The sequence below is a fragment of the Stenella coeruleoalba genome, assembly GCF_951394435.1.
Source record: "Stenella coeruleoalba genome assembly, chromosome: 2".
Lineage (NCBI taxonomy): Eukaryota > Metazoa > Chordata > Mammalia > Artiodactyla > Delphinidae > Stenella > Stenella coeruleoalba.
This window is the reverse complement of record NC_137147.1, coordinates 174,500,054-174,525,241: the sequence shown is the minus strand read 5'-3', so window position 1 is coordinate 174,525,241 and position 25,188 is coordinate 174,500,054. Positions and strand designations below refer to the sequence as shown.

The window sequence follows — 25,188 nt, the reverse complement described above, 5'->3', positions numbered from 1 at the left end:
CGCGGCCAGTACGTCACCATCATATCCTGTGGCTCTGGCTCTGCAGTGGTGGCATCACCCACCGATGGCATAACTCCTGACCAACTGTGCTGAGTTAAGAACTGGGGCAACCCCAGAGATCCCGGCACCCAGGTCCTTCTGGCATTCGCAACAGGTGTTTCTGATGCTTCATGGGGATTTGAAAGATTCCTCGCCAATCCTGAGAACCTTCCTGGAAAGCGTACACTGGCACTGAGGGTGGTCCGTGGGCGGACCCAGAGCAGACCCAGCCTCCTTGTGATGGGTGCCCCTGTTCTGACCTTTTACTAGGAGGTCAAAGAGCCAGGGGAGCTCCAGATGCCCGTCTCTCCAGGCCTCCCGGACCATAAACCAGCCCCCAGCCCTGTCTGTAACAAGGGTCAGGAACCACAGCTGAGTGAATGGCCCATGCACGGGCGTGCACACGTAGATATCTTTACTGATACATATTGAGCTGATGCTTGGAGCTGTGAGGGTTGAAAAACCATCTGAAACCCGGTCCCTGGCCAGGTTGCTCACATGGTGGTGGTGGAGAACACCCCCCGCCCCCAGAGGTGCCTCGGCCATGACAGCCCAAAGCGGTCAGTTGGCTCCAACAGAGCCCACCCCAGGGGACCCGGGAGGAGAGGTCTATAGGAGGACCATGCGACCGGGGCAGTGGGGGGCTGCTTATGGAGAAGGGGCAGCCCTGGGGTTAGGGGGCTTTAGCCTGGACTGCTGGCTCCTTTTAAGTAGTTAGTTTTACTGCGTTTTAACCAAAGAGCATCTTCTGATTTATGGTTAATGCAGAGGAGGATTTTTACCAGTCAAAACAGTGGAAAGGCCTCAAGGGAGCTCTTGACTACTCCCCACTTCTCCCCAAGCCCCACGCACCTACTTTCCTCTCTGGTCTTGCCTATTCCAGACATTTCGTGTAAATGGAATCATGGAATTTGTGGCCTTTTGTGCTCGGCTTCTTCGATTTAGAATAATGTATTCAAGGTTCATCCACGTTGTGGCATGAATCAGACCTTCATTCCTCTTTAAGGCTAAATAAGATTCCATCGTTCCCTGGTAACGTCAGCGTTTTCTGCACTAACATAGCAAGCACACACGCCACACAGACACACAAATGGTGCTTCGGGTTTTTGCACTTCTTGCGTTCCCTCACGTGAGTGTACGGCTCTGCCCCAGTTTCCTTCTGGTATCCACTCAGCTGTCACGTCAGTGAAGGCTCCCCGACCGCTTGATAAACAGTGACAGCCCCTGTCCTAGCCTCCCCAGCACCTGCTACCCTCTGACTTCCTCGCCGTCCAGTTCTCTTATTTGCCCCCCTGTCCCCTCCCAAAAACGTGCAGAGGCTTCTGTTTCTTCTCTAGCGCACGCCTGCTGGCGGTGCAGTGCCTGACCCGTGGTGGATGATAAATACTGGTTAAATGAGCGAAAGCAGCAGAGCAGAATATCTACTCGCTTGTTGGAAGCTCCCACTAATTTTGAGGTCATCTCCCTGTATATGTGTGTAGTGGCCTCAGAGATGGGATAGTGTAGCTCCTATAAGGAAGGTTGGAGAAAGCTCCACGTGAAAGGCCAGACGTCTGTAAAGAAAGGGAGGGAGGAGGGAGGAGGTAGGCATGAGAGCTGCTTACGGCTTAGATTTGTTGATTGGGGGGGAAAAAAGCATAAAATTTCCCTACCAATCCATCTAGACTGTCTCTTGATTTTATTTTTTGTCTCTTGGAGCGGAAGTACCCAAATTGCTACTAGTAACTATATGTGGAAAATGAACTGCAGGAGGACACAGACCATTGCACTATTCTAGTTCATCTGGACGCCTTTTCTTACTTAGAAGCAGGAAATGTTAGGCTGAGAAACCCTGCTTGTTGCATCCAGTAACCTTTGCTTTGTCTCAGGGAATCTCGGCTTGTTTCTGCTGAGCCATACGATACCGACGGAGCTCTGTGAGATTTTTTTTTTTTTTTTTTTTTTAATGAGCATGATTCAGAGGGGAAACCCGGGCTGAACTGATCTTTCCGAAGTGTGAACCTATTTAATACTAAACCCTAGCACAGCCAGAACGGTGTCAAGCTCTCACTCCCAGCGCCTGCAGGTAGGGCTGGGGGGACTCTACCAGGAGGGTCCTGCTCCGATCACGCCTGTCAAAGAGCCCTAAGCCAGTCGAGGCAGTTTCTCAGCAGGATGGGCATGCAGAGTCACTCCAGGTCTGTACTAGGATTCCAGCTCGAGCCCCTGAGCTCCTGGAGACCGTAACTTCCCCCATTCACTTTGGAGGAGAGTTGAATTCAGACAGAACTACCAGAAGAAGGAAGGGCTGTGGTTCCTGGGTTGCAGCTCTTGGGCTGGCCCTCACTGCCACTTCCCTGTGGCCATATCCCGTGCAGTTTAGAAAGGTATTAACAAGATGTGCAGGTTCAGGGGCTGGTGGTTCCTCATGGCACGGAAGTTACCTGAATTTTGAGCACCTAGGGGTTCAAATACCATCTCCCACCATTTATCATCTGTGTGACTTAGAGAAAGTAACTTAAGCTCTCTGAACTTTGGTTTCCATAATCCCTACCTCAAAGAGCTTTTCGTTCATTCACTTATTCACTCAACAATTACTGAATGTCTGATATGCCCCAGGCATTCTGCTAGGTGCCAGGAAAATACCCTCAACAAGCCTAGAGTCAGGTAGGAAAAATAACTGAGTAAAAAGGACGTTTGTGACACAGGATGCGACTTGCTCGGCAGAGGGTAGTACGTGAATCTCTGGGAGAAGTAGCCCAGGTTAGGGCTGTTAAGTCGGAGGGGTGGGGGATGGGGACAGCAGTCATGAAAGGAAAGTGGTTTAGGGCAGGCTGCTGGGAAGTATCCAGTTCCTCCTCTGCCCCCACCCCTTCTCCCCCCAATTCACACTTCCCCACGTTGACCTGCCCACTTCAGGATTCCTCTAGGAAAATGGAACAAGGGCAGAGCTTGAAATAGGAGCAGTCCTCCTGGGAAGACAGAAATTCTAGAATTTCTGTCCTTATCTCTAAGAAAACATCCCCTCATGCTGCTTCTTTCTGGGAAGGCTAAATTGTGGAGCAGATACAGAACTACTTAGTAAGAGGAACCCGAGAGAGAGAGATGACCGAAGTCAACCAGGGTGCCAGCTGCAGAGATGGCGGCTTGACACCGGCCTCCCTGCCCCTGCCGGCTGCAGCCACCATCACAGAGCAGCCGGCTAGAGCGCACGTGGTCTCGGCAGCAGTGTGGCTCGCAAAGCAAGCCTCCCGGCCCTGGCCCCGTGCCTCTCCGTCCTCCACACCCCCTGAGACACTTTCCAACCAGGAGAGCCTGGAGTTCACACCTGCTGTCTCCGCAGCAGTGGTCTGCCCCTCTCCTGGTACCCACAGCAACCAGGATCTGCAAGGCCTTCCCCTCCCCAGGAGGATGAGCCAACCCTGGAAGCACTGGGTAGTTTAAAGCACACAAGCTGCTCTTAAATAATTATTCCCATAGAGCCCTTGCTAGTTGACTAATTTTTTTTTTGACTTCTGTTTCCCAGATAACACAGTGTAACAGAGCATTGTCATTTCTTTTTTTTTTTTAAGCTTGATTAAGCAGGGGTTTAGTTATGATTGTTTACCTTTATTTATGTAGAGCTCATTGCCAACCCATTCTTCCGCTTTCTACCCCATCTCTCACGGATTCAGCCAGCCCCCATCAGGGTCTCACTGTGATGCCGCACCTCTGGGCAGGGCCACCAGGTGTAAGACAACTGATAACTGCCAACTCCTCTCCCCCCCCAAAAAAAATATAGAAAAATACAGGTTTCCCCAAAGTCTGTCCTCCAAAGTAGTCAAAACAAAAACCCTTCGAGCAATCCAAGAAGAGATCTTTGCCATTGCAAGTGGAATGGCCCATCATAATTCCCCACCCGAGACGGACCAACTGCTTCTCAGATTAATTCCCTCTCTGAAGCATCCCATTCACTGAAGTCTTCACAGGTGTGATTAGCCTTGAAGTTTTTTTTTTAAGGGAAGGCTGGAGCCCAGAGAAGTGAAGCCACACCAAACTGGGCCACCATGCTCACTGCGAGAAAAACCAAAGCTGAACTCAGGTAACGTGCATCCCTGGCCAGCTTCTCCCTTTGGATACTAACCCGCATCCAACCCCCAGAGGCACACGGAGGAGGGAAGAAATTCCATCAGGAGGCCAAGGATAAGAAAGGAAAAGCACGTTCAGCTTCTCTTGAAAGATTTTACATTTGCCAAAGCTTTATGGTCAGGTCCTTCCCCAAGAAAAGCCAAAATACACACAAGAAAATGATAGAGAGAGATACCCCCCCAGGGAGAAAATTAAAAGGAAATTGCGTCCACTGGGGACAAATAAAATGGCCTGTTTTCTCCGTAGGCCTGTTAAGTATCTGTGGATCTTCTTTCCCTCTTTCTTCCCCTAGTAACGACTCTGAAGCCAAAGGAAGCTAAAAGGTTTTTGATGGGTTAAAAAGAGGCCATCCATTAAAGGGTCAAGGCCCAGTGCTCTGGGCATCTGTCACGGAGTTAACCAATCAATTGAGAGCTCCTGTGGTCTGACACTGAGGGGTAGGCAGCCGGCCGGAAGAACATCTTGATTCCATTAGGTCTGGCTGTGCAGAAAAATTAGCTATTGTTTTCTTTGCTGGGTTATGTGGCCCTCTTGGAAGAAAATGGAAGCCAGGGAGCCCTCCTTCAACGCAGGTCCTGAGGACAGTGTTAGGATCACTTTGTGAGCTAATAATCTTTGGACGTAGATTGCCTGTCTTGGAGGCTCTGCTTTGGATCCCAGTCTGGCCCGTTCAGTGCACTGCTGAGCTGTATCATAGGAGAGTACGTTCCTCTCAGGGCGAATGTTGCGAGATTAAAAGTCATAGCAGGGGAAATTCCCTGGCGGTCCAGTGGTTAGGACTCCGCGCTTCCACCGCAGGGGGCACTGGTTTGATCCCTTGTCAGGGCACTAAGTTCCCACAAGGCGAGTGGCCAAAAAACGTCATAGCAGGAAAGTGGTCCAAACTGACTCTGGTCAAAGGTGTGGTGGACCCAGGAATTGACCGGATAAGGATTGGAAGCAAAGCATCTGAGGAGAATACGTCAAACACCAACTCCAGGGGATGAAGACGCTGGATTAGGCTTACACTTGCATTGTGAAAAACCCAAGGAACAAAAACCATTTTTTAAAATGCCCATGGAACCATATTAGCCATCTTTAAAAAAAAAAAAAAAAATGCACAAACCTGTACTTCGGGCTACGTGTTCAAGGCAATCCGAACTCTTTTACGTGTAGAGTAGCATGTGAATGATGGCTGACTTGAGTGCTAACTACGTACTGGGCTCCACTTGAAGCACTTCGTATGTATGAGTTCGTCCATACAGCAGCCCTATGAAAGTAAAACTGGTGTTGTTTGGAGTTGTATTGCGAAGACGAGAAAAGAGAGACACAGAAATTTCATTGCCAAGGCTACACAGCCAGTAAGCGGTAGACCGTGTGACTTGGAAAACCATGCTTTTAGTCAGGAGAACAGTCTGCTCCTTTATCTGCGGGTTCCACATCTGTGGATTCAACCAACTGCAAATCGAAAATATTCAGAAATAATTTTTAAATTCCAGAAAGTTCCAAAACGCACAACTTGAATTTGCTGCGTGCCGGCAACTGTTTCCATAGCATTTGCATTGCGTTTGGTGTTGTAAGTGACCTAGGGATGATTTAAAGTGTAGGGGAGGGTGCGTGTGGGGTATATGCAAACACCACTCTGTTTTATATAAGGGACTTGCGCATCCTCAGATTTCAGTATTCGAGGAAGGTTCTGGAACCAAGCTCCTGAGGATGCTGCGGGACAACGGTATTCTGTACTGTCTCCCATAAGTAGGAAATGTTTAACACAAGCTACTTTATTTTTAAATTCCAAAGAGTAGCAGGGTGGCATTCCAAGGACTTACAATGCTGACCTTCAACCCGTGCTTAGGATGCAGGAATGCCCACACACATGCCCCTCCTTTTGCGGAAAAGGAAGCCAAGATAAAGAGCGACTTACAAAGTCAGGACTATCACCGAGGCCTCCTGATTTCCAAGTCAGGGTTCTCATCCCTAAAAACGATGAACCGAAACCCAGGAGACTCTCAGCGATGGTCATGAATATTGATTCTGAAACAGAAGCACGAGACCTATCTTCATAAGCCGGTGGGGTGCCTCCCTAGAGTTTTAAAAGCCTGATCCGGAAACCAGAGATGGTTTTAAACTCCATCATGAAGTTAGTTCCTATATCATGGATACAGTCTGCTTTGTGTGTGTCACATCCTCCCAACTAGGTTGTAGGCGCCTTACACGTATAAACGTATGTGAGGCGTCATGCCCTTCCTCTGTCCTATTAGCATAGGTACATGTAAAGTGTATGTTACAACTTGAATATTTGGAAGGGGAATGGGGATTGGTTGTTACCTAAACCCCCAGGGCCTTGTTTCTCTCTTTTTTGAGCATAAGGTAAAATGTATTGAATATCCAGGCAACCGATATAAAAACCTCTGACGTATGCTGTTAACCCACTAAAAACAGCGCCGCTTCTGTTGTTCCCTAGAACTAGTTCTTGCGTGACCGTAAAGCCTTATCAGGGGACACCTGATAAAATTCTCTGACCGTGCAGGCTTGGGGTTTCTGTGTTGTGCTCCCATTTTAATTCAAGTCCACCCTGTTGGGGTTGAGTGATTCCTTTTGTCCTGTATCCCTCACGATGTGTGGCAGCTCATTTTTATTTGCCGAATTGTATAAATCCACCTGGAGATGAGTGAGTGACAGCCCTACTTCGAGAGGGTGAACAGAGCAGAAATGAAATCAGGAAGTGGGTTTTTTTAGTTGGTGTGTTTCTTCCTGAGTTCGGAGGTTATTCCTGGCTGTGAGTCCGATTCTTCTTACGAGAGAACTCCTTGCTGGTGTTTGGAAGGCAGACAGCCAAGAGCCTTTGAGAAAGGCTTAAACATTAAGATCCCTTAAACATCGGCTCGAAACAACTCTGTTCTTGTTCATCGTCGGGTCCTCCTGGTGTGTTAGAAAGAGCCCAGGACCGAAGTCCCAAGAGGGGGCCCGGCACCAGCTACTTATTTAACCTCTGCCCCCCACCCCGGGCTTGCTTTACCTGTGGGAGGTGGGGACTGGCCAGATGGCCGCCGGGATTCAGTATAATGGTCCCTCTAGAAGCAGCAGGAAGTTACTCAGAGAGGGGTCATGAAGAGGCTTGGTGACTCAGCCTCAGAGACAGGAGGAAGACGAGGCTCCCCCAAGTCCTGGTCAAGAATCAGAGCCACTAGAGCAGGCTTCCTCTCAAGGCTTTATTTCCGCCTCGCTCCGAGAGCTCGCCCATCACCCCACGTGCTGTGCTAGCGCCCAGTAAACGCTGGCTGTGGAGGAAGTGTCAGGGATCCAAGGCCCCTCTGCCTGTCCCCGCTGTGCCCTCACCCGCTCAGGAAGAACAGGACATGAGTCCTCCTTGGCCCTGACCTTCAGCGTACACAGGATGTGGGAACCTGGCAGACCAGCTAATAGGATCCAGTAACCTGGCCCTGCTCATTAAGTGTTTTTAGTGCGTCCTGCTGCACTCAGGGCTCAAAGGCTCTATTTATTAGCCAGTCTTGTCTGCTTTCCATGGATAAATATCTCCCATCTCGTCTTTTATACGTTATGGCATCGGGGCCCGGAAAGGGGAAGTGGAGGGCCTGTGATCGCTTGGGAATCACACATCTGGGTCAGAAGCCACGAATCCACGTCCAGGACCAGCCATGGTCCCAACCGTGGCGACAGGCGCGCTCTCGAAACCGCTTCTGGATGGTTTCTCTCTGTTTCTGTTTTCCAGGCAAGGCCAAGTTATTAAGGCTGTTCTTAATCATGATTCTTGTTGTTTGTCAGTCCCTGATGGAAAGCTACGGGTACTGAGGCATCTCTATATGGAAAACCAGAAGAACCCAGGTCTCTAAGACAAGAAAGGAGTGATACGTATTATCGTTCACAGCCTGTAAAGGAAAGAAAATCCAGTGTGTAGGACAGAAAAGATGTGGCTTTGTACTTCCTACCTAGAGTCACATTGCTGCTTGTTTGTAAAAATCATTCCACTCATAAAGTTAACCATCCTTTAGTGAGTAAGAGCTGTTCCCACTAACTGGGGGACCTATAGGGAAAGGAGCATAGTTAGAGGTTAGAGTAATGGGCCAGGTGCCCTTGATTCCTATTTCTGGTTCCTTCACTGACTTGCTGTGTGGCCTTAGGCATTTTCCTCTAATTTCTCTGGGCGTCGTTTTCCCCAAGAAGAAAATTTCCCACTTGGTCTTCTTGCGGGGGGATACTAAAAGATCAAAGAAGAGACATCTTTTTTTTTTTTTTTGCGGTACGCGGGCCTCTCACTGCTGTGGCCTCTCCCATTGCGGAGCACAGTCTCCGGGCGCACAGGCTCAGCGGCCGTGGCTCACGGGCCCAGCCGCTCCGCGGCATGTGGGATCCTCCCGGACCGGGGCACGAACCTGTGTCCCCTGCATTGGCAGGCGGACTCTCAACCACTGCGCCACCAGGGAAGCCCCGAGACATCTGCTTTTTAAAGATACCCAGATGAAGTGCATGAGAAAGGCCTTTTTCATAGGTATTAATAAGCCCTTTGATTACTGCTAGACCGTGTGTTTAAGCTTTTAGGTACCTCCTTGGGCAGAACTGGCCATAGAAATTAGGCAAAATCCTAAGGGCTCTAGCCCAGTTGTAACCATCATTGTGTGTCCGGTGAGTCTTTATGGGGTGTCTTTAGCTGGTGGCCGGGTTATGATGTCTGTACTGAGCCCGGGAGGCTCCCCCGCGGTGACACAGACGATCAGGGGCCGTCCCCAGAGCAGCACATCGGAGCCCAGTGTATCCTGTTCATAAAGGGAGACCCGGTCAGGCGTCTGCTCTATATCTGCTTGTCAGCGTCAGAGGGGAGGGTTTGGTAGGTAGGGTCCCTGTGCCCACCATCAGCCCAGCTTGGTGCATGGGGGCGTCCAGCTGCCTTCTTCCCCCTGTTCCTCAGCACCTCCTGTCTCCCCTAAGTGGGGGGGCAAAGGACAAGGCCATTGTTTCCTCATGAGCACCTCCTTTTGGGTTCCTGGGACCTTCCTGTCCTGGAAAACTGCCTTCCTTCCCTCCCTCCCTTCCCAATATTTCATTTGAAAAAAAAAAATCCCTGCCTAGAGCAAACATGAGGCAAAGCCACTGCTCTACCCCCTGCTGGAAATGTCTACAGACAGTACATCCTCCTGGGGAGATGCCAGGAGCCAGGCCGTCAGGGTTCAGTGCCGAGAGCAGGGATCTGGGCGGTGGCAGCAGGCGGAAGGGCCGCAGCAGAGACCACATGGTTTCGTTTCGGCCCTTGGCAGACTTGAGGCTCTCCACACCAGCAGCATGGGGGAGCATTTTGGGGGAAGACCCCCGGCGTGTATTCTGTTTTGCAAAAAGTCGGGGAGGGAGGAGTTGCCAGGGAACCAACCCCCTGAGTGTTGGGCTTTGGGGTTTTTCACCAGGTGGGGTGGGGGGGGGGGCTTCCAACCCAAGGCCCAAGAGAGGTGCTCACAAGCACACCCACAAAGAGAAAGCTTGTGGAGGTCTGCCCATCAGATGCACCTTCCCCCAAGTGTGCCCCGCCCAGGACAGTGCCCCTGGCATTAGCAGCGGTCAGGACCAGTGACATAATCTGCAGGACCGGGACAGAATGCAAATGCAGGGCCCGTTGATCAGTCTTATTGAGAATTTCAAGATGGAGACAGCAGAACGTTAAAACTGAGCACGGGCCCCTCAGGTCACACACCTGTGAAGCGGGTCCTGGCCAGGGCTCTGCCTTACCTGGGCAGGTGGGTGCAGCACAGGGGCTGCGGGTCTGGCTCAGGGACGAGCCATCTACCACTCAGCCCTCTCTTCAGAGGAAAGGGGGTGTGGGGGTCAGGGCACTAAGTCTGTACACTTCCTTGAAGATTTCCAGGATGAAGATCATCAACCTTTATTGTCTTAAACCCTGACAACAGGGCTTGAGTTTAAAAAACAAAAAAAAAACTTAAGAATTATTTCAGTTGTTCTGGAGTTAATCTCCTTTATTCGCCAGGATTTGGGAGAGGTAAGAACAACTAGGAATTGCACTGAGATCTGAGTTCACTGAGCATTTACTTGGTACAGGTACCGTGCCCAGGATCTGTTGCCTCTACCTTAGAGGAGCATTATTGCCATTTTACGGATGGGAAAACTGAGGCTAAAGGAAATGCTGTCACTTGCCTAAGGTCACACAGTTTGGATATAGGGGAGTCAGGATTCAAATGGATGCAGAGTCCAGAGCATGTGTCTGGCCACGTTGTTCTGTGTACTACTTCCAGGTTATAAGTTAAGGAGCTGTGAGTTCCGGTGCTTTTGTGTGTGTAGCTAAGTTCAGGTGAACCATCTGTATATATCTAACAATGGGGGGGTCAGAGAGGAAATTTTCACATTTCACTGAGGGATTTAGCAGAGCAGAGCATCAGATAAGGGCATAAGACTCAGACCTGGGACTCAAGTAACCGACTACACAGGTGGCATTTCATCTGTGATCTGACACAAGGCTATCTGAGCTCATGTAGGACTTGCTTTCCTTGGAACTGACCTGAAAGGAGAAAAAGAAGTACAGTTTTCCTTGGACTTCAGATCAAAATGTACTCTGAGCTGGGAACAAAAGAGGTAGCTCTGGAATCAGAAAAAAACCATGTCCTCCTCCCTATTAGTCAGACAAAATAATTGTAAAATTCTGCAGAGCAGGTTGTGAGAAGCACGCAGCCATTCTAGAAACAGTTTTTATTCCAGCCCAGTTTGACAAAGGGGTGAAGTCCTCTGGCCAAGCCCCGAGGAGCCGTGTCCTGGGTAGAGCAGGGCCGGATGGATGGGACACAGAAATTGTCATCTTGAAGGAGAAAATGTGAGCAGATCAGAGAGAGTCAGGGGCCCCAGCTGAGAGGATGCCGGGTCTAGGATGAGACCCTAAAAAGCATTTGCCTTAACTGAGTGGGTGAAGAAAGGGGGGATCAGGGGAGGAATCAGCCTCTCCCAGGATGAAACTCTGACCCTTCTTTGGGCTCAATAAACTCAAATTCTCAGTCTACAGAAGGGACTACAATATGCATCAAATATAAATATGAATGTTACGGGCATAACTTGAACCTCTTTTGACATTTCTCAGAGAGTTTAAGTAACTTCCTTTTTCGTCCAATGAAAGGACCCCCTTCCAGAGTAATGCTGCAGCCTTGATTACTCCCAAACCTCTTAGTTAACAGGCTCCCTCATCCCAGGAGGAATGTCCACCAGGGCCAGAGGGGCCCATCAGGCCGTGCCAGGAACTCTGTTTAGCTCCCACTGTTCAGAACTGCCTTCATTTCACTCTCTGCCTCCCTGAGCGCAGCGAGCTCCGGGGTGCAGCGCGTCCTGCCGGCCCCAGGGCTCCTGGCATTCTTTGTGCTTCAGAAAGAAGCCGGGCTTGATGGGCTCACATTATTATCTTGAGTTGCCTGCCCCCAAATAGAGTGCTAGCCGCCCCCCGCCCTTCTCGGGGAAGCTTCCCCAGCCGCCCCCAGATCACCAGGGCGAGTTGGGCTCTTACACATTCATGGGCAGGAAGTAGAGTCCCGAGGGGAGGCTGGGAATGTGACCGCCTTCCCAGTTCGGCACTGGAGGCAGGAAGCTCGATTCAGCACCGCAGGCAGATGGCTACTGCTCCCTCCCTGCGTCAGCCCGCCCTCCTCTCCCCCCACCTCCCCCTCTCCTTGGAGGGAAAAGTCTGCAGAGCTGGGAACTGTCTTGGAGAATTCAACAAAGGCCAAGCAGAGCCGGGGAACCACTTGAAAAGAACTTGTTTTGTTCCCGTTGAGAAGCCTGCAGGAAAATCCACAGCCACATTGCTGGGGTTTTGAACTGAAGAGCAGCGTGTGTGTGTGTGTGTGTGTGGCGCGCGTGTGCGTGCGTGTGTGCGTGTGTGTGTGTGTGTGTGTGTGTGTCGAGCAAGAGGCATGGGAGGTGCAAACAACTGTACTGTTTGAGCTTTGATAAGGAAACTGCGAGCTGTAAGCTCAGCGGCAGAGGGAGGACTACAGCCGTGACCCGCCCACTCCTGAACTTCAACTGCATTGTTTTCTGTCCAGATATTCCAATGGAGGCAGTTGGAAAACCTGTATTTCAGAGAGAAGAAGTTTTCTGTGGAAGTTCATGACCCACGCAGGTAAGCTAGACAAGCCCTTTTCTTCTGGGAGCGTGTGGCCTCGCCAGCATGTTACTTAAATTACTGTTTCTGTGCTGTCACTGTTCATGTTCATTTGTGGGGGGGGAAGAGGGCGGTTGATCGGGAGAATAGAGTTCAAATAAGACAGTAGAGCTTTGTTTGGTTCTGTGTGTTGGGAAATACAGTGGGTTTGTATGTGTGTGTGTGTGCGCGTGTGTGTGAAATTAGCAATTCCATGGTCATCTCATCTGGCTACGCGTATTACTTGCTCGGACGTGTGGAATTGTCTTACAAGCCAGGGCATTTTAGGAAAGATTTGTAGCACTTCAGAACCATCACCAAATTAAAGTGAGCCGTGGTCTGAATCCTTCTAGAAAGTTTTTGCCAGAGAAGAGCCTGAAGGATGGCTTGTCAGAGCTTCTGAGCACGTTTCAGGTTGAAGAGTGAGCACAGAAGGAACCTACAGCTGAAAGAGTTGTGCTAAGTTGTTTCATTCCGTGAGCTGTAATTTTAGGGTGTTCGCCATGGTGGGTAGATGTGAAAGAAATACAAGTCTTTTTCTCTCCACCTCACATTGTATCCCAGGGAGCGCTCATGTCAAAGTCAATGCTCTCCAAGTCCAATGCCAAACAATAGGGTCCCATTTTGGAATGCAGCAAGCCCTGCGTGGAAGGTTCTCGGGGCAGCATGTACCGTGGCTTTTCCTCCCTTTGTCTGCTAGTCCTAGAGTTACAGGCAGACCAGAAGCGGCAGCAAAATTCCCTAAAAACAGACCTAATGCTCGAGAATAAATCGCTTTCAATAGGTCCAAAAGCAGACTTAGAACAAGAAGGTAGCCCTGGGAAGACAGTGAAAAGATCAGGCCCTGTGGAGGAGTAGATGTGGATGTTGGGTGCTGTCCATACCCCAGCCCTGGTTCGGGAAAGAGGGGGTTTTGGCATCAGTTCCTCACACACATGGCTTCTGGGCGCTCAGACAAGCTGACGTGCCTCCCAGAAAGCTCTCGGCATGAGAATAAGATTTTGCCCCATCAGAGGGTGAGGCTTGTGCGGTGATGTCCGTTCCTGCGGTCAGTGATAACCCAGGAGGACTGCTGTGCCGTTTGCCTGGCCACGTAATCTGCTTGAAACAGAACTCCCGTGTAGGGTGAGAACTCCCCCCGACACCCCATGGTTACCGTGCAACAGGCAGGCGGAGAACGTCTTAGAGACTCGTGTCTCGTTGTCAGGTGATGATAGAGAGCGTTGGCAGTGTAACAGCCTGTGCAGCGTTTTTCAGGGTCCTGTGATGAAGGGGCTCAGGATCCAGAGACCCTGTCTCTGCAGAGCAGGAATGCATTGATTCAGGCCAGGCAGGGGGGCAAGAGATGCTGAAAGTAATGTCCCAGAATGAATGTTGCCACAATGGGTCAGATGCAGAAAGCAGCTGATTGACAAAATAAAGACTGGAGATTGGATGGTCTAAGAGGCTGAGCGTAGGACTGGAGACAGACTCTCCGGGCCTGTGCTCTGTTGGGAATTCTGCTAATGCAGAGGTACCTTGGACGCATCCTTGAGTGAGTGGGCGGCGGGTGTGTGTGTGTGTGTGTGTGTGTGTGTGTGTGTGTGTGTGTGTGTGTGTGTGTGTGTGTGTGTGTGTGTGTGTACTCGTCGTGTTCTTTCTGTGTCGGGGTCTATTGTCCTATTCGTGATGTAATTCTAAATTCCCTTCCCTTTCCCAAGACCCAGGGATATTGGAAGGAGTCCAAACCTCATGTTACTATCATGTGGGCTTTTAGCCTATTAAATGAAAGTGGTCAGTCTCACATTTGCTGAGTAGCTCCTATGTCCAGGCACAGTTACGTGTCCTGGGGTATAGAAGGAAGCCCTGAAAGAACTTATAGCACAATTGGAGCGACAGAAGAAGGAACTTGTTGTTTATTAAGTGTTTACTGTGCACAGTCACTGTTCTGAACACTTGGACAGTTATCTCATTGGGTCCTCTCTATAACCCCAGAAAATAGGTACTAGTATTCCTGTTGTACTTAGGAAACAGGCACAGAAGAAGCAGAGTAACCGGCTGCAGGTTACAAAAAGCTAGTTAAGGGGTAAAGACAGGATATGAGCCCAGGGAGTCTGGCTCCAGAGCTTATGTGACTTACCGCCATGCTATACACAGACAGCGGGTGCCAAGTACCAGATAGCACGGCCTGTAAGTGCTGGTCTGGGGAGGCTTCTTGAGAAGGAGAAATCTTAGCTAAGGATGTAAAGCTCAAGGTGGGCCCTCAGGGTGATACAGATGTCGGGCAGGTGGGCCTAAGAGAGAAGTGCAGGCGCCAGAGGCAGTCTGAGCACAGAACGTGAGCACGGCCCCTCGGAAAGCAGTCCTCTGTCAGCCTAGAGACACGCAGGGAGAGGAGAGGGGAGATGAGGAGAGGCCAGAGACGTGGCTTCCTTGATGGCAGCGGTGGAGACCCAGGATGACAATGCCTTTAAAGGCACCTTTTCCAAATGCTCAACAGGGCAGGCAAAGGGGATTGTTCCCGGTTAGCTACTTAGTTTAGTGGCCAAGCCCGTGTCTCCTGGGGGGTTGGAGCCCCGCCTGGCGCTGCAGTAAGCACTCCTCTACGGCCTCCTGGCCCTGCTCCAGTTAAACATGTCGTCCTGCTGCTGTTGCCTTGTTTGTTTGAACACAGAAGAGTCATCTAATCAACTGTACTGTGTTGGGATGGTTCAGGGGTCATCCCCTCCCCCAAACCAGGAAGGAAGCCAGGAGCAAAGTTATAGGATGGCAAGTGTGGTGCAGAATCGTGTCCTGAAGATGGACGTCCTGGGACACTGCGAGGACAGGGCATGGCTCGGCTGTCCCAGAAGATGCTTCCAGATTTGCTCTCCTGGACCGGTGTCCTAATGGATACCCAGCATTGTTTCTGCGGTTCTCTGGGCTTGGCGAAGCAGAAGGAGTCGGTGGGGTGGGAAGAGCCTGAAGCAAACAGTGTAGAGAAGAGAGAAATTCATAATCGGGCGTGAGAAACACTCTGAGACCATCTGATTTAGGTGCTCCTGGGAACTCCCAGACCAGCCAGCCTCTTCCCTCCCCTCCCCCGCCTTACCTGAAAAATACACCTAGCCTGGCACTGCTCTCACTACCGCCCCTGAAATACATTTCAAGTTACTTTTCCTTTCCAATTCACCTTTTCTGGGAGAAAAATAAAAAATGAGTTTACTCCCAGGATCAGCCATTGCCATGGAGGCCAGAGTGAGTATTCAGATGAGTTTCTTTTTACGCGTGCAGAGACCATGGGGGTTTCCTCCTTACTCTCTTGCCGGCTCCTTTTCCATTATTTTCAATTGTGTGTTCCTTTGTGAGCTGGCATTTTCTCTTAACTTTAGTTATAACCAAAGGGAAGAAGAATACTCTGCTTAGAATGAGCAGTATTAACTAACCACCAGATTTGAATTCCTCCTTAGAAGTGGGTCTGGAGAACACCTACTGTTAAATCTTGAGCCCCTGGGAGAAGGTGATCGGAGCAGCTTCTAATCTCCTTCCAGGGGAAACTTGCCATGAAAATAATATGATTATTCACAAGTCCTGACTACCCCAAGTTTCATCTAAATGAGATAGCTCAGTCTTGAACACACATTGTTCTTCTGATGTGCACATAAGATGCCCCCAACCTCACCCCACTGTCCCATCGTCTTGCCCTACACACGCATACGCACGCACATGCACACACATGTATGGCAACAGATTCTCAGATTTCACTTGCAAAATCATGTACCCATCCTATAAAGTATACCTCACTGAGAACATAATCATATAACTCTTTTTCCCCTTGATTCCATTAATGTGATGAATTATGTTGGGACCATTCTTTCCCACCTTCGGTTTAAAGTCCGACTGCCTCTCTGCTCTGTGCATACGTCCTCCACATCTCCTACAGACGTGTATGTGGACGTGGGTAGTGGGTCGGCATTGGCCGGGCTCATTTCTTTCTGCCTCTCCTCTCCTGATTCTTTATACCCCACCCGCCCTCTGAATATATTTGAAATTGATAACCAACTTGCGAGGAAGGTTGCGTGCGAGTAATGTAAGCAGTTCTGATTGCCTTAGATGCTGTGGCAATTAGAGGAGAATTTACTCGTCCTTCACCGTAGGCAGCTTTGCCTGGTTAATAAAGGACATTGTCAAAGGCTCTTCCTGTCTGTGAAGTTTGTCTTGGCCCAGTGCCAGGAGCTGAAGATCAGAAAAGACCATCCCGTGACCTAGAATGACCTGTCTTATTCCAGACAAGGCAGAGGCTTGGCCAAATTCTGAACCCTAAGGAGCCAGTAAATTAAAAGATTAGCATGGTTCACGGTAGCCAAGATATGGAAACAACCGAAGTGTCCACTGATGGAGGAACAGATAAAGAAATTGTGTATATTCACAACGGAATATCATTCAGCCTTAAAAAAAAAACATCCTGCCATTTACAACGACATGGATGGACCTGGAGGGTATTATGACGTGAGATAAAGCAGACACAGAAAGACAAGAACTGCATGATCTTACTTACAGGTGGAATCTAAAAGAGTCACAGAGGCAGAGAGTAGAACAGTCGTTCCCAGGGACGCGGAAGTAGGGGAAATGGAGAGAGATGCTGGTCGAAGGGTATACAAAGTGGTAGTTCTATAGGATGAATAAGGCTAGAGATGTAATGTACAGCCTGGTGACTGTAGTGAATAACACTATTATATACTGGAAATCGGCTAAGAGTGGATTTCAGGTGCTTGCATCACACACACACACACACACACACACACACACACACACACACACACGCACACACGGTGGTACCTATGTGAGGAGAGGAAATGTTCTTTAGTTTGACTGCCGTGATCACTTCACTGTGTATGTGTATCAGTACATCAGATCATCACGTTCTGTACCTTAGATAGAATCAACGTTTATTTAGAGAATAAAATGAAAAGATGGGCTTTGCCAGCCAGTTTCGTGTGTGCGTGCACGCGTGCTCATCTGTCACCTTTATGCCGGAGCTCTTAGGACCCAGTGGGTTTTCGGTAAAAGCTGTTGACTGAGTATCCTAGGCCCTCGTTGTAAACGTGTCTGACCCTTCTGATTCTTGCTCTCCCAGGGCCTCAGTGACAAGGAGGACGTTTGGACACAGCGGCATCGCAGTGCACACGTGGTACGCGTGTCCGGCACTGATCAAGTCCATCTGGGCTATGGCCATTAGCCAACACCAGTTCTATCTGGACAGAAAGCAGAGTAAGGTAAGTCCCTTTCCTGGGACTGGGAGGGCCTATGACAAGACCAGACCTTTCACTGAGCTGTGAGCAGACGAGGGCCCTTGTCTGGATCTCGTAGCTGGGGGATTAGGAGTTGGATGGCTGGAGAGGCCCTGCATCCCTTGCTCTGAGATGTGCACAGGTGAGACTGGCCTTTTAGGACTATAGGAGGCAGCTCCTGAGGTCAGCTCTTGAAGAGAACAACGTGTCCTTGGCAACTTGGTCAACCACGGTCAGAGCCACTCAGACCGTTTGCTGCAGCCAAGTAGGGCCTTTTGAGGAATTCCCCCGTGCTTTTGAACCTCAGGAATCTCTCCTGGAAGTAAGCAGTCCTTCTGGGGGTGTAAAAAGTGGCATATTGGGTTTTTTTGGGTTTTTTTGTTTTTGTTTTTTTGTGGTATGCAGGCCTCTCACTGCTGTGGCCCCTCCCGTTGCGGAGCACAAGCTCCGGACGCGCAGGCTCAGCAGTCATGGCTCATGGGCCCAGCCGCTCCGCGGCATGCGGGATCCTCCCAGACCGGGGCACGAACCCGCGTCCCCTACATCAGCAGGTGGACTCTCAACCACTGCGCCACCAGGGAAACCCTGTTTTCCTTTTGAGGAAAAAAAAGAAAAAGGAACCGTTTGCAACTAATAGACACCACCTACCGGTTGAGGATAATTGCTGTGAAAACCCTCCAGGCTTTTCCAACTGCCAACTCCATTTCTTAAAATTGCAAAACCGGAAACATTATAATAAAAAAAAAAGGCAACAAGTCTGTTTCCCTAAGGTAGACCTGGAGCCTCAGGCCATAGTAAACAGTCATCCTCCAAGGGAGGTTTGACCCAGCCCCAGTTCAGACAGACAGACACACACACACACACACACACACACACACACACACACACACACACACACACACACACACACACACACACACACACACGGCGTGGTGGGGGGGGAGAAATGACGTCTCCTTGGTTCGCACACAGCTCATATCAACCCTCTGCCCCCTGTTCCTCCAGCCTTGTCTGCCGTGCTTCCCTTGCCTTCCCCGCACAAGCCACGCCCATTCATTACCCCTCAGGTGAAGAGCCGTATCAAGATGGGCTCTGCATCTTTTTCGGGCTCCTGCTGGCTTGGGACAGGTGGGGAGTGGAATACAGAACTGCAGAGGGAGATCGACCTTGGCCCCCGGTCTAGTCAGTACCACCACCTGGGGGAGGTTTTCTCCCATCCCGTGCGTCCTAGAGAGAGGAGGAAGTGGCAGGACCCTGGGCTTACTGGGCCCAAGACTTATTGGATTGGTGCCCTTTTGGATCCTGTGGCTTCCTGTTTTGCCTTCTATTCCTTCTGAGTGGAGTTGCTCCTTTCCTGGCTTGGGGGGAGGATTGGGAGGAGAGAGTCGGGATTGAGCGGGAGGTAAGAGAAAGATAGTAAGAAAATAGGACAGGAAGCAAACAGTCCCTCAAGTCATGATTCAGTTTCAGTCACAGCCTTTCCCGCGTAGGAGTCACGTTCTCCTTCATAACACATTTTCTCTTCTCCTAAGTCTTCTTCCTCCCCCCGTTTGGTCATTTTCGGGGGGTGGATGGGCACAGGGTGGAATATTTTTGTTGCCAGGAATAATGAGAGCATTCTGCATCACTCCTGGTGATGGTGGGCATTGGCACGGGAACCTGAGGCCCGATTCGATCCAAAGAAACGAGGCCAGAACCTTTTGACTCATGCTTTAGATTGAGACAGTGGATGGGTGTCAGTGTTTTGCCCTCCAGTGGCAGGAGTTGGAGGTCAAAACCTGAGACCATTGATTCTGTCCTCCGTGTTGTTTGGCAGTGCGTGACGAGGGGTAGAGAGTCTGACAGCCCACCTGAACCCCACTGCCAATTCCTCTTGCAGGCAGACACTACACACACTGATTTTGAATGGGGAAGAGAAAAAGCCTGTCTCAGCCTAAGGGTGGTATATTAGCTGTTAGAACTCTTCCTCCCTCTGCTGGCCTTTCACATTAGAGGATCTATGGGGTGAGGCAGGAGGCCCATCCTTAGGGCTCCGCAACCCTGTTCTCAAAGATGGTCTTCCTGTGCAGCTGGAGAAGCCTTACTCAGCAGGCTTACAGGTCAACCCATGGATGTAACAAGGAAACCTCAAAAAGTAACTGTCATAGATCACTTATTAACAAGAAGTATCTCTCAAGAGACCAGACCAAATGCTCGCAGCAATAGGGAGCTTTCAGCTCAGCCACCCCTGGGGGACTGAAGGACATGCACCTACCCCCAGGAGCAGGAGAATTTGCCCCAGATAAGCTCTGGATACTCACAGTGCCCAGAGCCCATGTATTTCTTTTCTTTTTTTTTTTTTTAAAGAAGATGTTGGGGGTAGGAGTTTAGTAATTTATTTTTATTTATTTTTGCTGTGTTGGGTCTTCGTTTCTGTGCGAGGGCTTTCTCTAGTTGTGGCAAGCGGGGGCCTCTGACTATCGCGGCCTCTCTTGTTGCGGAGCACAGGCTCCGGACGCACAGGCTCAGTAGTTGTGGCTCACGGGCCTAGTTGCTCCGCGGCATGTGGGATCCTCCCAGACCGGGGCTCGAACCCGTGTCCCCTGCATTAGCAGGCAGATTCCCAACCACTGCACCACCAGGGAAGCCCGCCCATGTATTTCTTATTGGAATCAGTTGCTCAGCCTGCGGTGACTGGTGAGGAACGGGTTCCCCCATGGGGAGGTCCAAGGACTCTGCCTTCTGGTTCTATGACCCCGGGCAAGTCTTTCCTCGCTCCTGCTTGCTTTGCACAGTTAGAACACAGCAAAGGAAATTCCTGACCAGAATCACTGATCAGTCCAGTGACACAGTGTTGGTGAAGTTGCTTTAGGAGATGTGTGCTATCTCTCACTATTATCATTACTAATGCAACATACCGTTCCCTGGCCGACACCTGTGTGTAAAGTTTAAATTCTCTAAAAGTTCCCCCCAATTAAATCAGAGATGATAAAATTCACCTTAGGAGTAGTATTACAACACCTTTCATTTCTGGAATGTTCTTCAGACAACAGTGATGTGACCCATCTCCAGTGGGCAAGATGGTTCAGGGTGAGTGATGGCTGGCAGGCCTGGAATGGAGTGTTTCCAAATATTTCTGAACAGCCCATGTTGGCTGGCATACTGGCCATTGCTCCACACTCTACTGTATCAGGCCGTGTCAACCATTCCTTTCTCTGAAGTGCTTCAGCAAAGCCCAGGCCTCCCGAGGGGTGCTCATGAACCCCAGAAACAAGTGCAATCTAGTGGTTGGAGCCAGCGGGGGTGGGTAGCTGAGAAACCTAGTGCCCTTCCCCTGGCGCTTGGTCATTTTCTTCTTTCAGGGTCCTAGTGTAAATCACTTAGAAAACCTGTCTCTCTGTCTCTCGCTCTCTCTCTGTCTCTCTCACTCTCTCGCTCTCTCTCGCTCTCTCTTGCTCTCTCTCACACACACACGCCCGCCTGCCCGCCCACCCTCCATCACCAAAGACAGCGGAAAGAGGCGGTATTGGTCCCTTTCTGGCAGCTCATTCAGAATGAGAGGCTGTGCTGGCATCAGTCACATTTGGTAAATTATATCTGCTGACCCCAAAGATCAGAAATGTTGTCAGCTAGATCCTGCCAACGTATGTACCCCAGAGCCAAGGAATATCTTGCAGAGTTCGGAGGAAAATACTTGAGAGCTTAAATTGTTGAGTTCCTCTGAATTCAGATTGAGAACTTGAGTTGGCCCCCAGTCCAAACATCTTTCCTTCTTCTTAATCTTTTTTTTTTTTTTTCCTGATCCAGTTTGCTATTCTTCATTCCATCTAGATCAAAAGCCAAGTGAAAGCATGTCAGGGCCAATTAAACCTTGCTTACAGAATACCCATGATAATACTTAGAACAGCAAGACCCTCAGAGCAAAACATCCAAAGCTTTGGAGGCTCTTTTGCTTGGTCACAAAGACTTGACTTTATAGGGAGAGAATCTCGCCATCAATTCATCTCTTAGTGCTCTCTCCCCACCTGGTCTGTTCAGTCACTGTGATATTTCCATTCTAGAGAGAAGCCAGTAATTTCCTAAAGCTTCTAAGAATCTAGTCTCCCTTGGGAAGTGTGACTCTTGTCCTTTTTCTGTATTTTGTTTCCTGCCTCCGAGATTGGTGTGGAGGGGCTGGAGGTGGGGTGGGGACAGGTCTTCCTTGAGATTAATGAGATCCCACCAAATCTCCCGTTGAGTCATTCACTGAACCTCACCTAGCAAATTCCTGCCAGGCCCTGATTTATATCCTATTCCTATTCCAGTGTCACTGGCCTTGATGTCTAGCATCTGATTTCGTCCTGATATCACACCTCCGTGGTGTGGGTTTTAACAGCTCCCTTTTACAAACAGGGATCTCAGTATCAGAGAGGTTGAAAATCAAGGTCAAACTGTGATTCTCTGGGAAGCGCCAAGATTTCAGTCCAGGTCTTTCTGATTTCAGAGCCCAGGTCCTTCCCCAGGCTGCAATGGTCTGTGTCTTCATGAGTTATTCTTGCAGAACTGCAAGCGTGGGCTTCTCTTGGTAGAGCCTGGGCCTTGGTAGAAGAACAGTGTTGAAAGAGAGGAAGCGATGGGTTGTGCTTTGCTCAGAGGATAAAACTCAGCCAGGTGGATGCAACTGATACGCTGTGTCGAAGTGAAGCAGAGGCGCTCCTGCCTTCTGCTACAAGCCAGAAAACCCTGCGAGGCGCTGGCAGCTGGGATTGTGTTATGAGCAAGGAAGCCCTCACCCCAGGAAGGCAGCCTAGTTCTGAACGCAGGGACAGAAGTTGAGGTCAGAGAGGAGACATCAGTCAAGGAAGGACCAGTGAGATAGAAGAGGGTGAGGACGAAAATGGGTCAGACCCGGTGAACAAAACAAGCAGAAAGTCTCAGCATTTCCTCTGCCCCTCAGACTCTCATCTCATTCACGTGAGGAAAGTCCTTAGCGGTCAGAAGTCATGGTCTTTCACCAATTCTGGCATCAACACGGAGGCCAGAGGAAGGGCAAGGCCTCTGGGTTCAGACAGACCCTGCTGGACCGCTGCGGGCACCTGGGCTCAGGATGTGAATAAGAGGCAGCCGGGCACTGGTCTGCCCGTCCTCCGTGGCTTCTCCTGTGTGGCGGACAGACCTAGTCTCACACCAGTGAACACGCATCCAAACCTCAGTTGGGACCCTCCGCTGGCTCCATGCGTGCACCCCTGCCTAATCACCAGTGGCCACGGAAAGATCAGCACATGGGGCTTCCCTGGTGGCGCAGTGGTTGAGAGTCCGCCTGCCGATGCAGGGGACGCGGGTTCGTGCCCCGGTCCGGCAAGATCCCACATGCCGCGGAGCGGCTGGGCCCGTGAGCCATGGCCACTGAGCCTGCGCGTCTGGAGCCCGTGCTCCGCAACAGGAGAGGCCACAACAGTGAGAGGCCTGCGTACCGCAAAAAAAAAAAAAAAAAAATCAGCACATGTACAGGTTATACTAGGATTTATAGTTGTTTTCCAAAAGTCCGCAGTGCAGCGAAAGCCACTTCCTGAAGCATTGTCACAAATTGATTTCTTGAAAACGGAAAAAAAAAAAAACGTCCAACATATGCGGGGCACACGCAAACCCACCTCTACCTCCCAAGGTGGGAACTAGAGCAGAAAGCTTCACTGCAAACAGTTGATTTTAGGAACGTAATCATGAATGCAGAGTCCTTTTCTAATTGCTCTAACTTGCTGTTACTGTTCGACAAAGTGGGCCAGTTAATTTGTAGCATAAATGGAGTGGACTTTTAACCGTAATCTGAAGACTTCGGCTCCTATGTTTAGGTACCAAAATAGAAGCAAAGCACCGTGTCAGGTGCCCCCTTGGTGGGCACCGAGCGTCCAGATAAGCATTTGTTGCAGAAGCCCTTACACGCCACGCTTGCACACCACGCTTACACGCCACGCTTGCAGGCTGACAGTGTGATCGCTTTCCAACCCTCTAAGTTTTCATGGCTCCGTGGCTAATCATTTAAGAGCTTAAACCACCTTCGAATTTACTGGAACTTCATAAATTTGCTTCAGACATCCTTTAAATCATTCACAAAGCTGAAAATTATTTTTCTCCTCCTTTTAAGCACAAAATCACAGTAGCAAGTAAAATTGCTACTATTCATTGAGAGCTATGTAGGAGGCGGGGGGAGGGGAGGGAACTGGGGGTGGAGGGATGCCTTCACTTGCCTTACTTCTTTTGACCCTAACAAAACCTTGAGCGGTAGGTGGTGCTTTCCCTGTGTTATGCTTGCGAGTCATGAGGCCTCTTGAGGTTAAGTCCTTCCCCAAATCAGGACTCCATCGAGGCCTAGCTGACTCCGGAGTCCACACTTGTAAGCCCTGTACATACAGCCTGTGGGATAACAGGCTTCGAAAATTCCTCGCCGTGTCACCTCTGGAGCCTTATCTGCTCCCACCTGGGAAGCTTCAGGGGATGAGCGATGGGCCCTGGGGACACAGACAGAAAAATGAGGCAGTTCGCTGGCCGTGAGGCCGTTTGCTAGATCTCGGAAAGACAGGCGGGCGGGCGAGCGATCACTGTCTGGAGGGGAGCGGCCCCCGTCTAACCTGCCCAACCCGGTGGTCCTTCTAGTCGAAGATCCATGCCGCCCGCAGCCTGAGCGAGATCGCCATCGACCTGACGGAGACGGGGACGCTGAAGACGTCGAAGCTGGCCAGCATGGGCAGCAAGGGCAAGATCATCAGCGGCAGCAGCGGCAGCCTGCTGTCCTCAGGTGGGTAGCGGCCCCCGGGGGCTGGGGCGCTCCGAGGGAGCAGGTGTGGGAGGGCCACCTAAGTGCCTTCGAGCGGCCTCCAGAGCCTTCCCAGTGCTGGTGGCTGAGCGGCAGGAATGCCGGCTCCAAGGCCGCACGGCGGGCGCGGGCTGCCTGTGTGCCACTCAAGGAGAGTTATGCGAGGAGGGGCTGAAGGTCAAGTCGTGGCGCTTGCTGAGTGACCTACATTCTGTTCCCAGGGGGGCTTCTCGAGGCTTTCCAAAGTACAGAACACCCTTGATCGTTTGGAAAAGAGAGACCTGTCGCAGAGTGCGCTTTGAAAGGGAGGCTCGGGGGATCTGGTTGCCGTCTGTTTCTGCGGGGGGCCTGGGCCAGTCATTTGTCTTGAGGTGTTGGGAGGGGCAGAAATGCCCCGAGGTTTGAGATGGGGCTGGACTTCAGGAGGAGGGATGCCATTGGCTGGAGTGACAGGAAGGGGGGCAGTTTTGAGTTGGGCAGGGAGCGAGAGGGAGGCAAAATTGTTTGGAAATGTTAGAAAAGTATAACGCAGTTCACTCCCCAGGCCACGTGGTCAAGGCCTGATTATTCTTGGAGCCAGTACACATTTCCTTGCCTCTGAGCCAGAGAGTAAAACAGGAAGTCTTTGCCCTACCTCATCTTCTCGGGTCAGCTCTGTACACGTGGTGACTGCAGACGGTAACAAAATAAAATAAAGGAAAAAGACAGGAGGGGGGGAAAGCCGAAAGCTGCCTAGTTAGCTTCTGGGCTGGTGGAGTCCAGTCACAGCCAGGGAAAACCTTCAGACCTGAAGGACGAGGGTGAAGATGGACAGGCCTTTCTAAGGTCCTGGGAGGACCCAGGTCATGTGTGCACGGGCCAGGTGTTTTATAAAACCTGTGAACGTAATACATTTTGCATTC

At 50.5% G+C, this 25,188-nt stretch overlaps 1 protein-coding gene across 16 annotated transcripts in view; it reads left to right on the top strand.

The window, feature by feature from the left end:
* Window positions 1-25,188, top strand: part of FRMD4A (FERM domain containing 4A) — a gene marked incomplete at its 3' end in the record, with an annotated part of 767,390 nt that overhangs the window by 695,703 nt on the left and 46,499 nt on the right. For all 16 annotated transcript variants that reach the window (XM_079914365.1, XM_079914366.1, XM_079914358.1 and 13 more), the window contains 3 exons: window positions 12,171-12,247; window positions 17,364-17,502; window positions 24,127-24,268. In XM_079914365.1, the coding sequence (XP_079770491.1) occupies window positions 12,171-12,247; window positions 17,364-17,502; window positions 24,127-24,268 (358 nt within the window). The remainder of the gene's footprint in view (window positions 1-12,170; window positions 12,248-17,363; window positions 17,503-24,126; window positions 24,269-25,188) is intronic.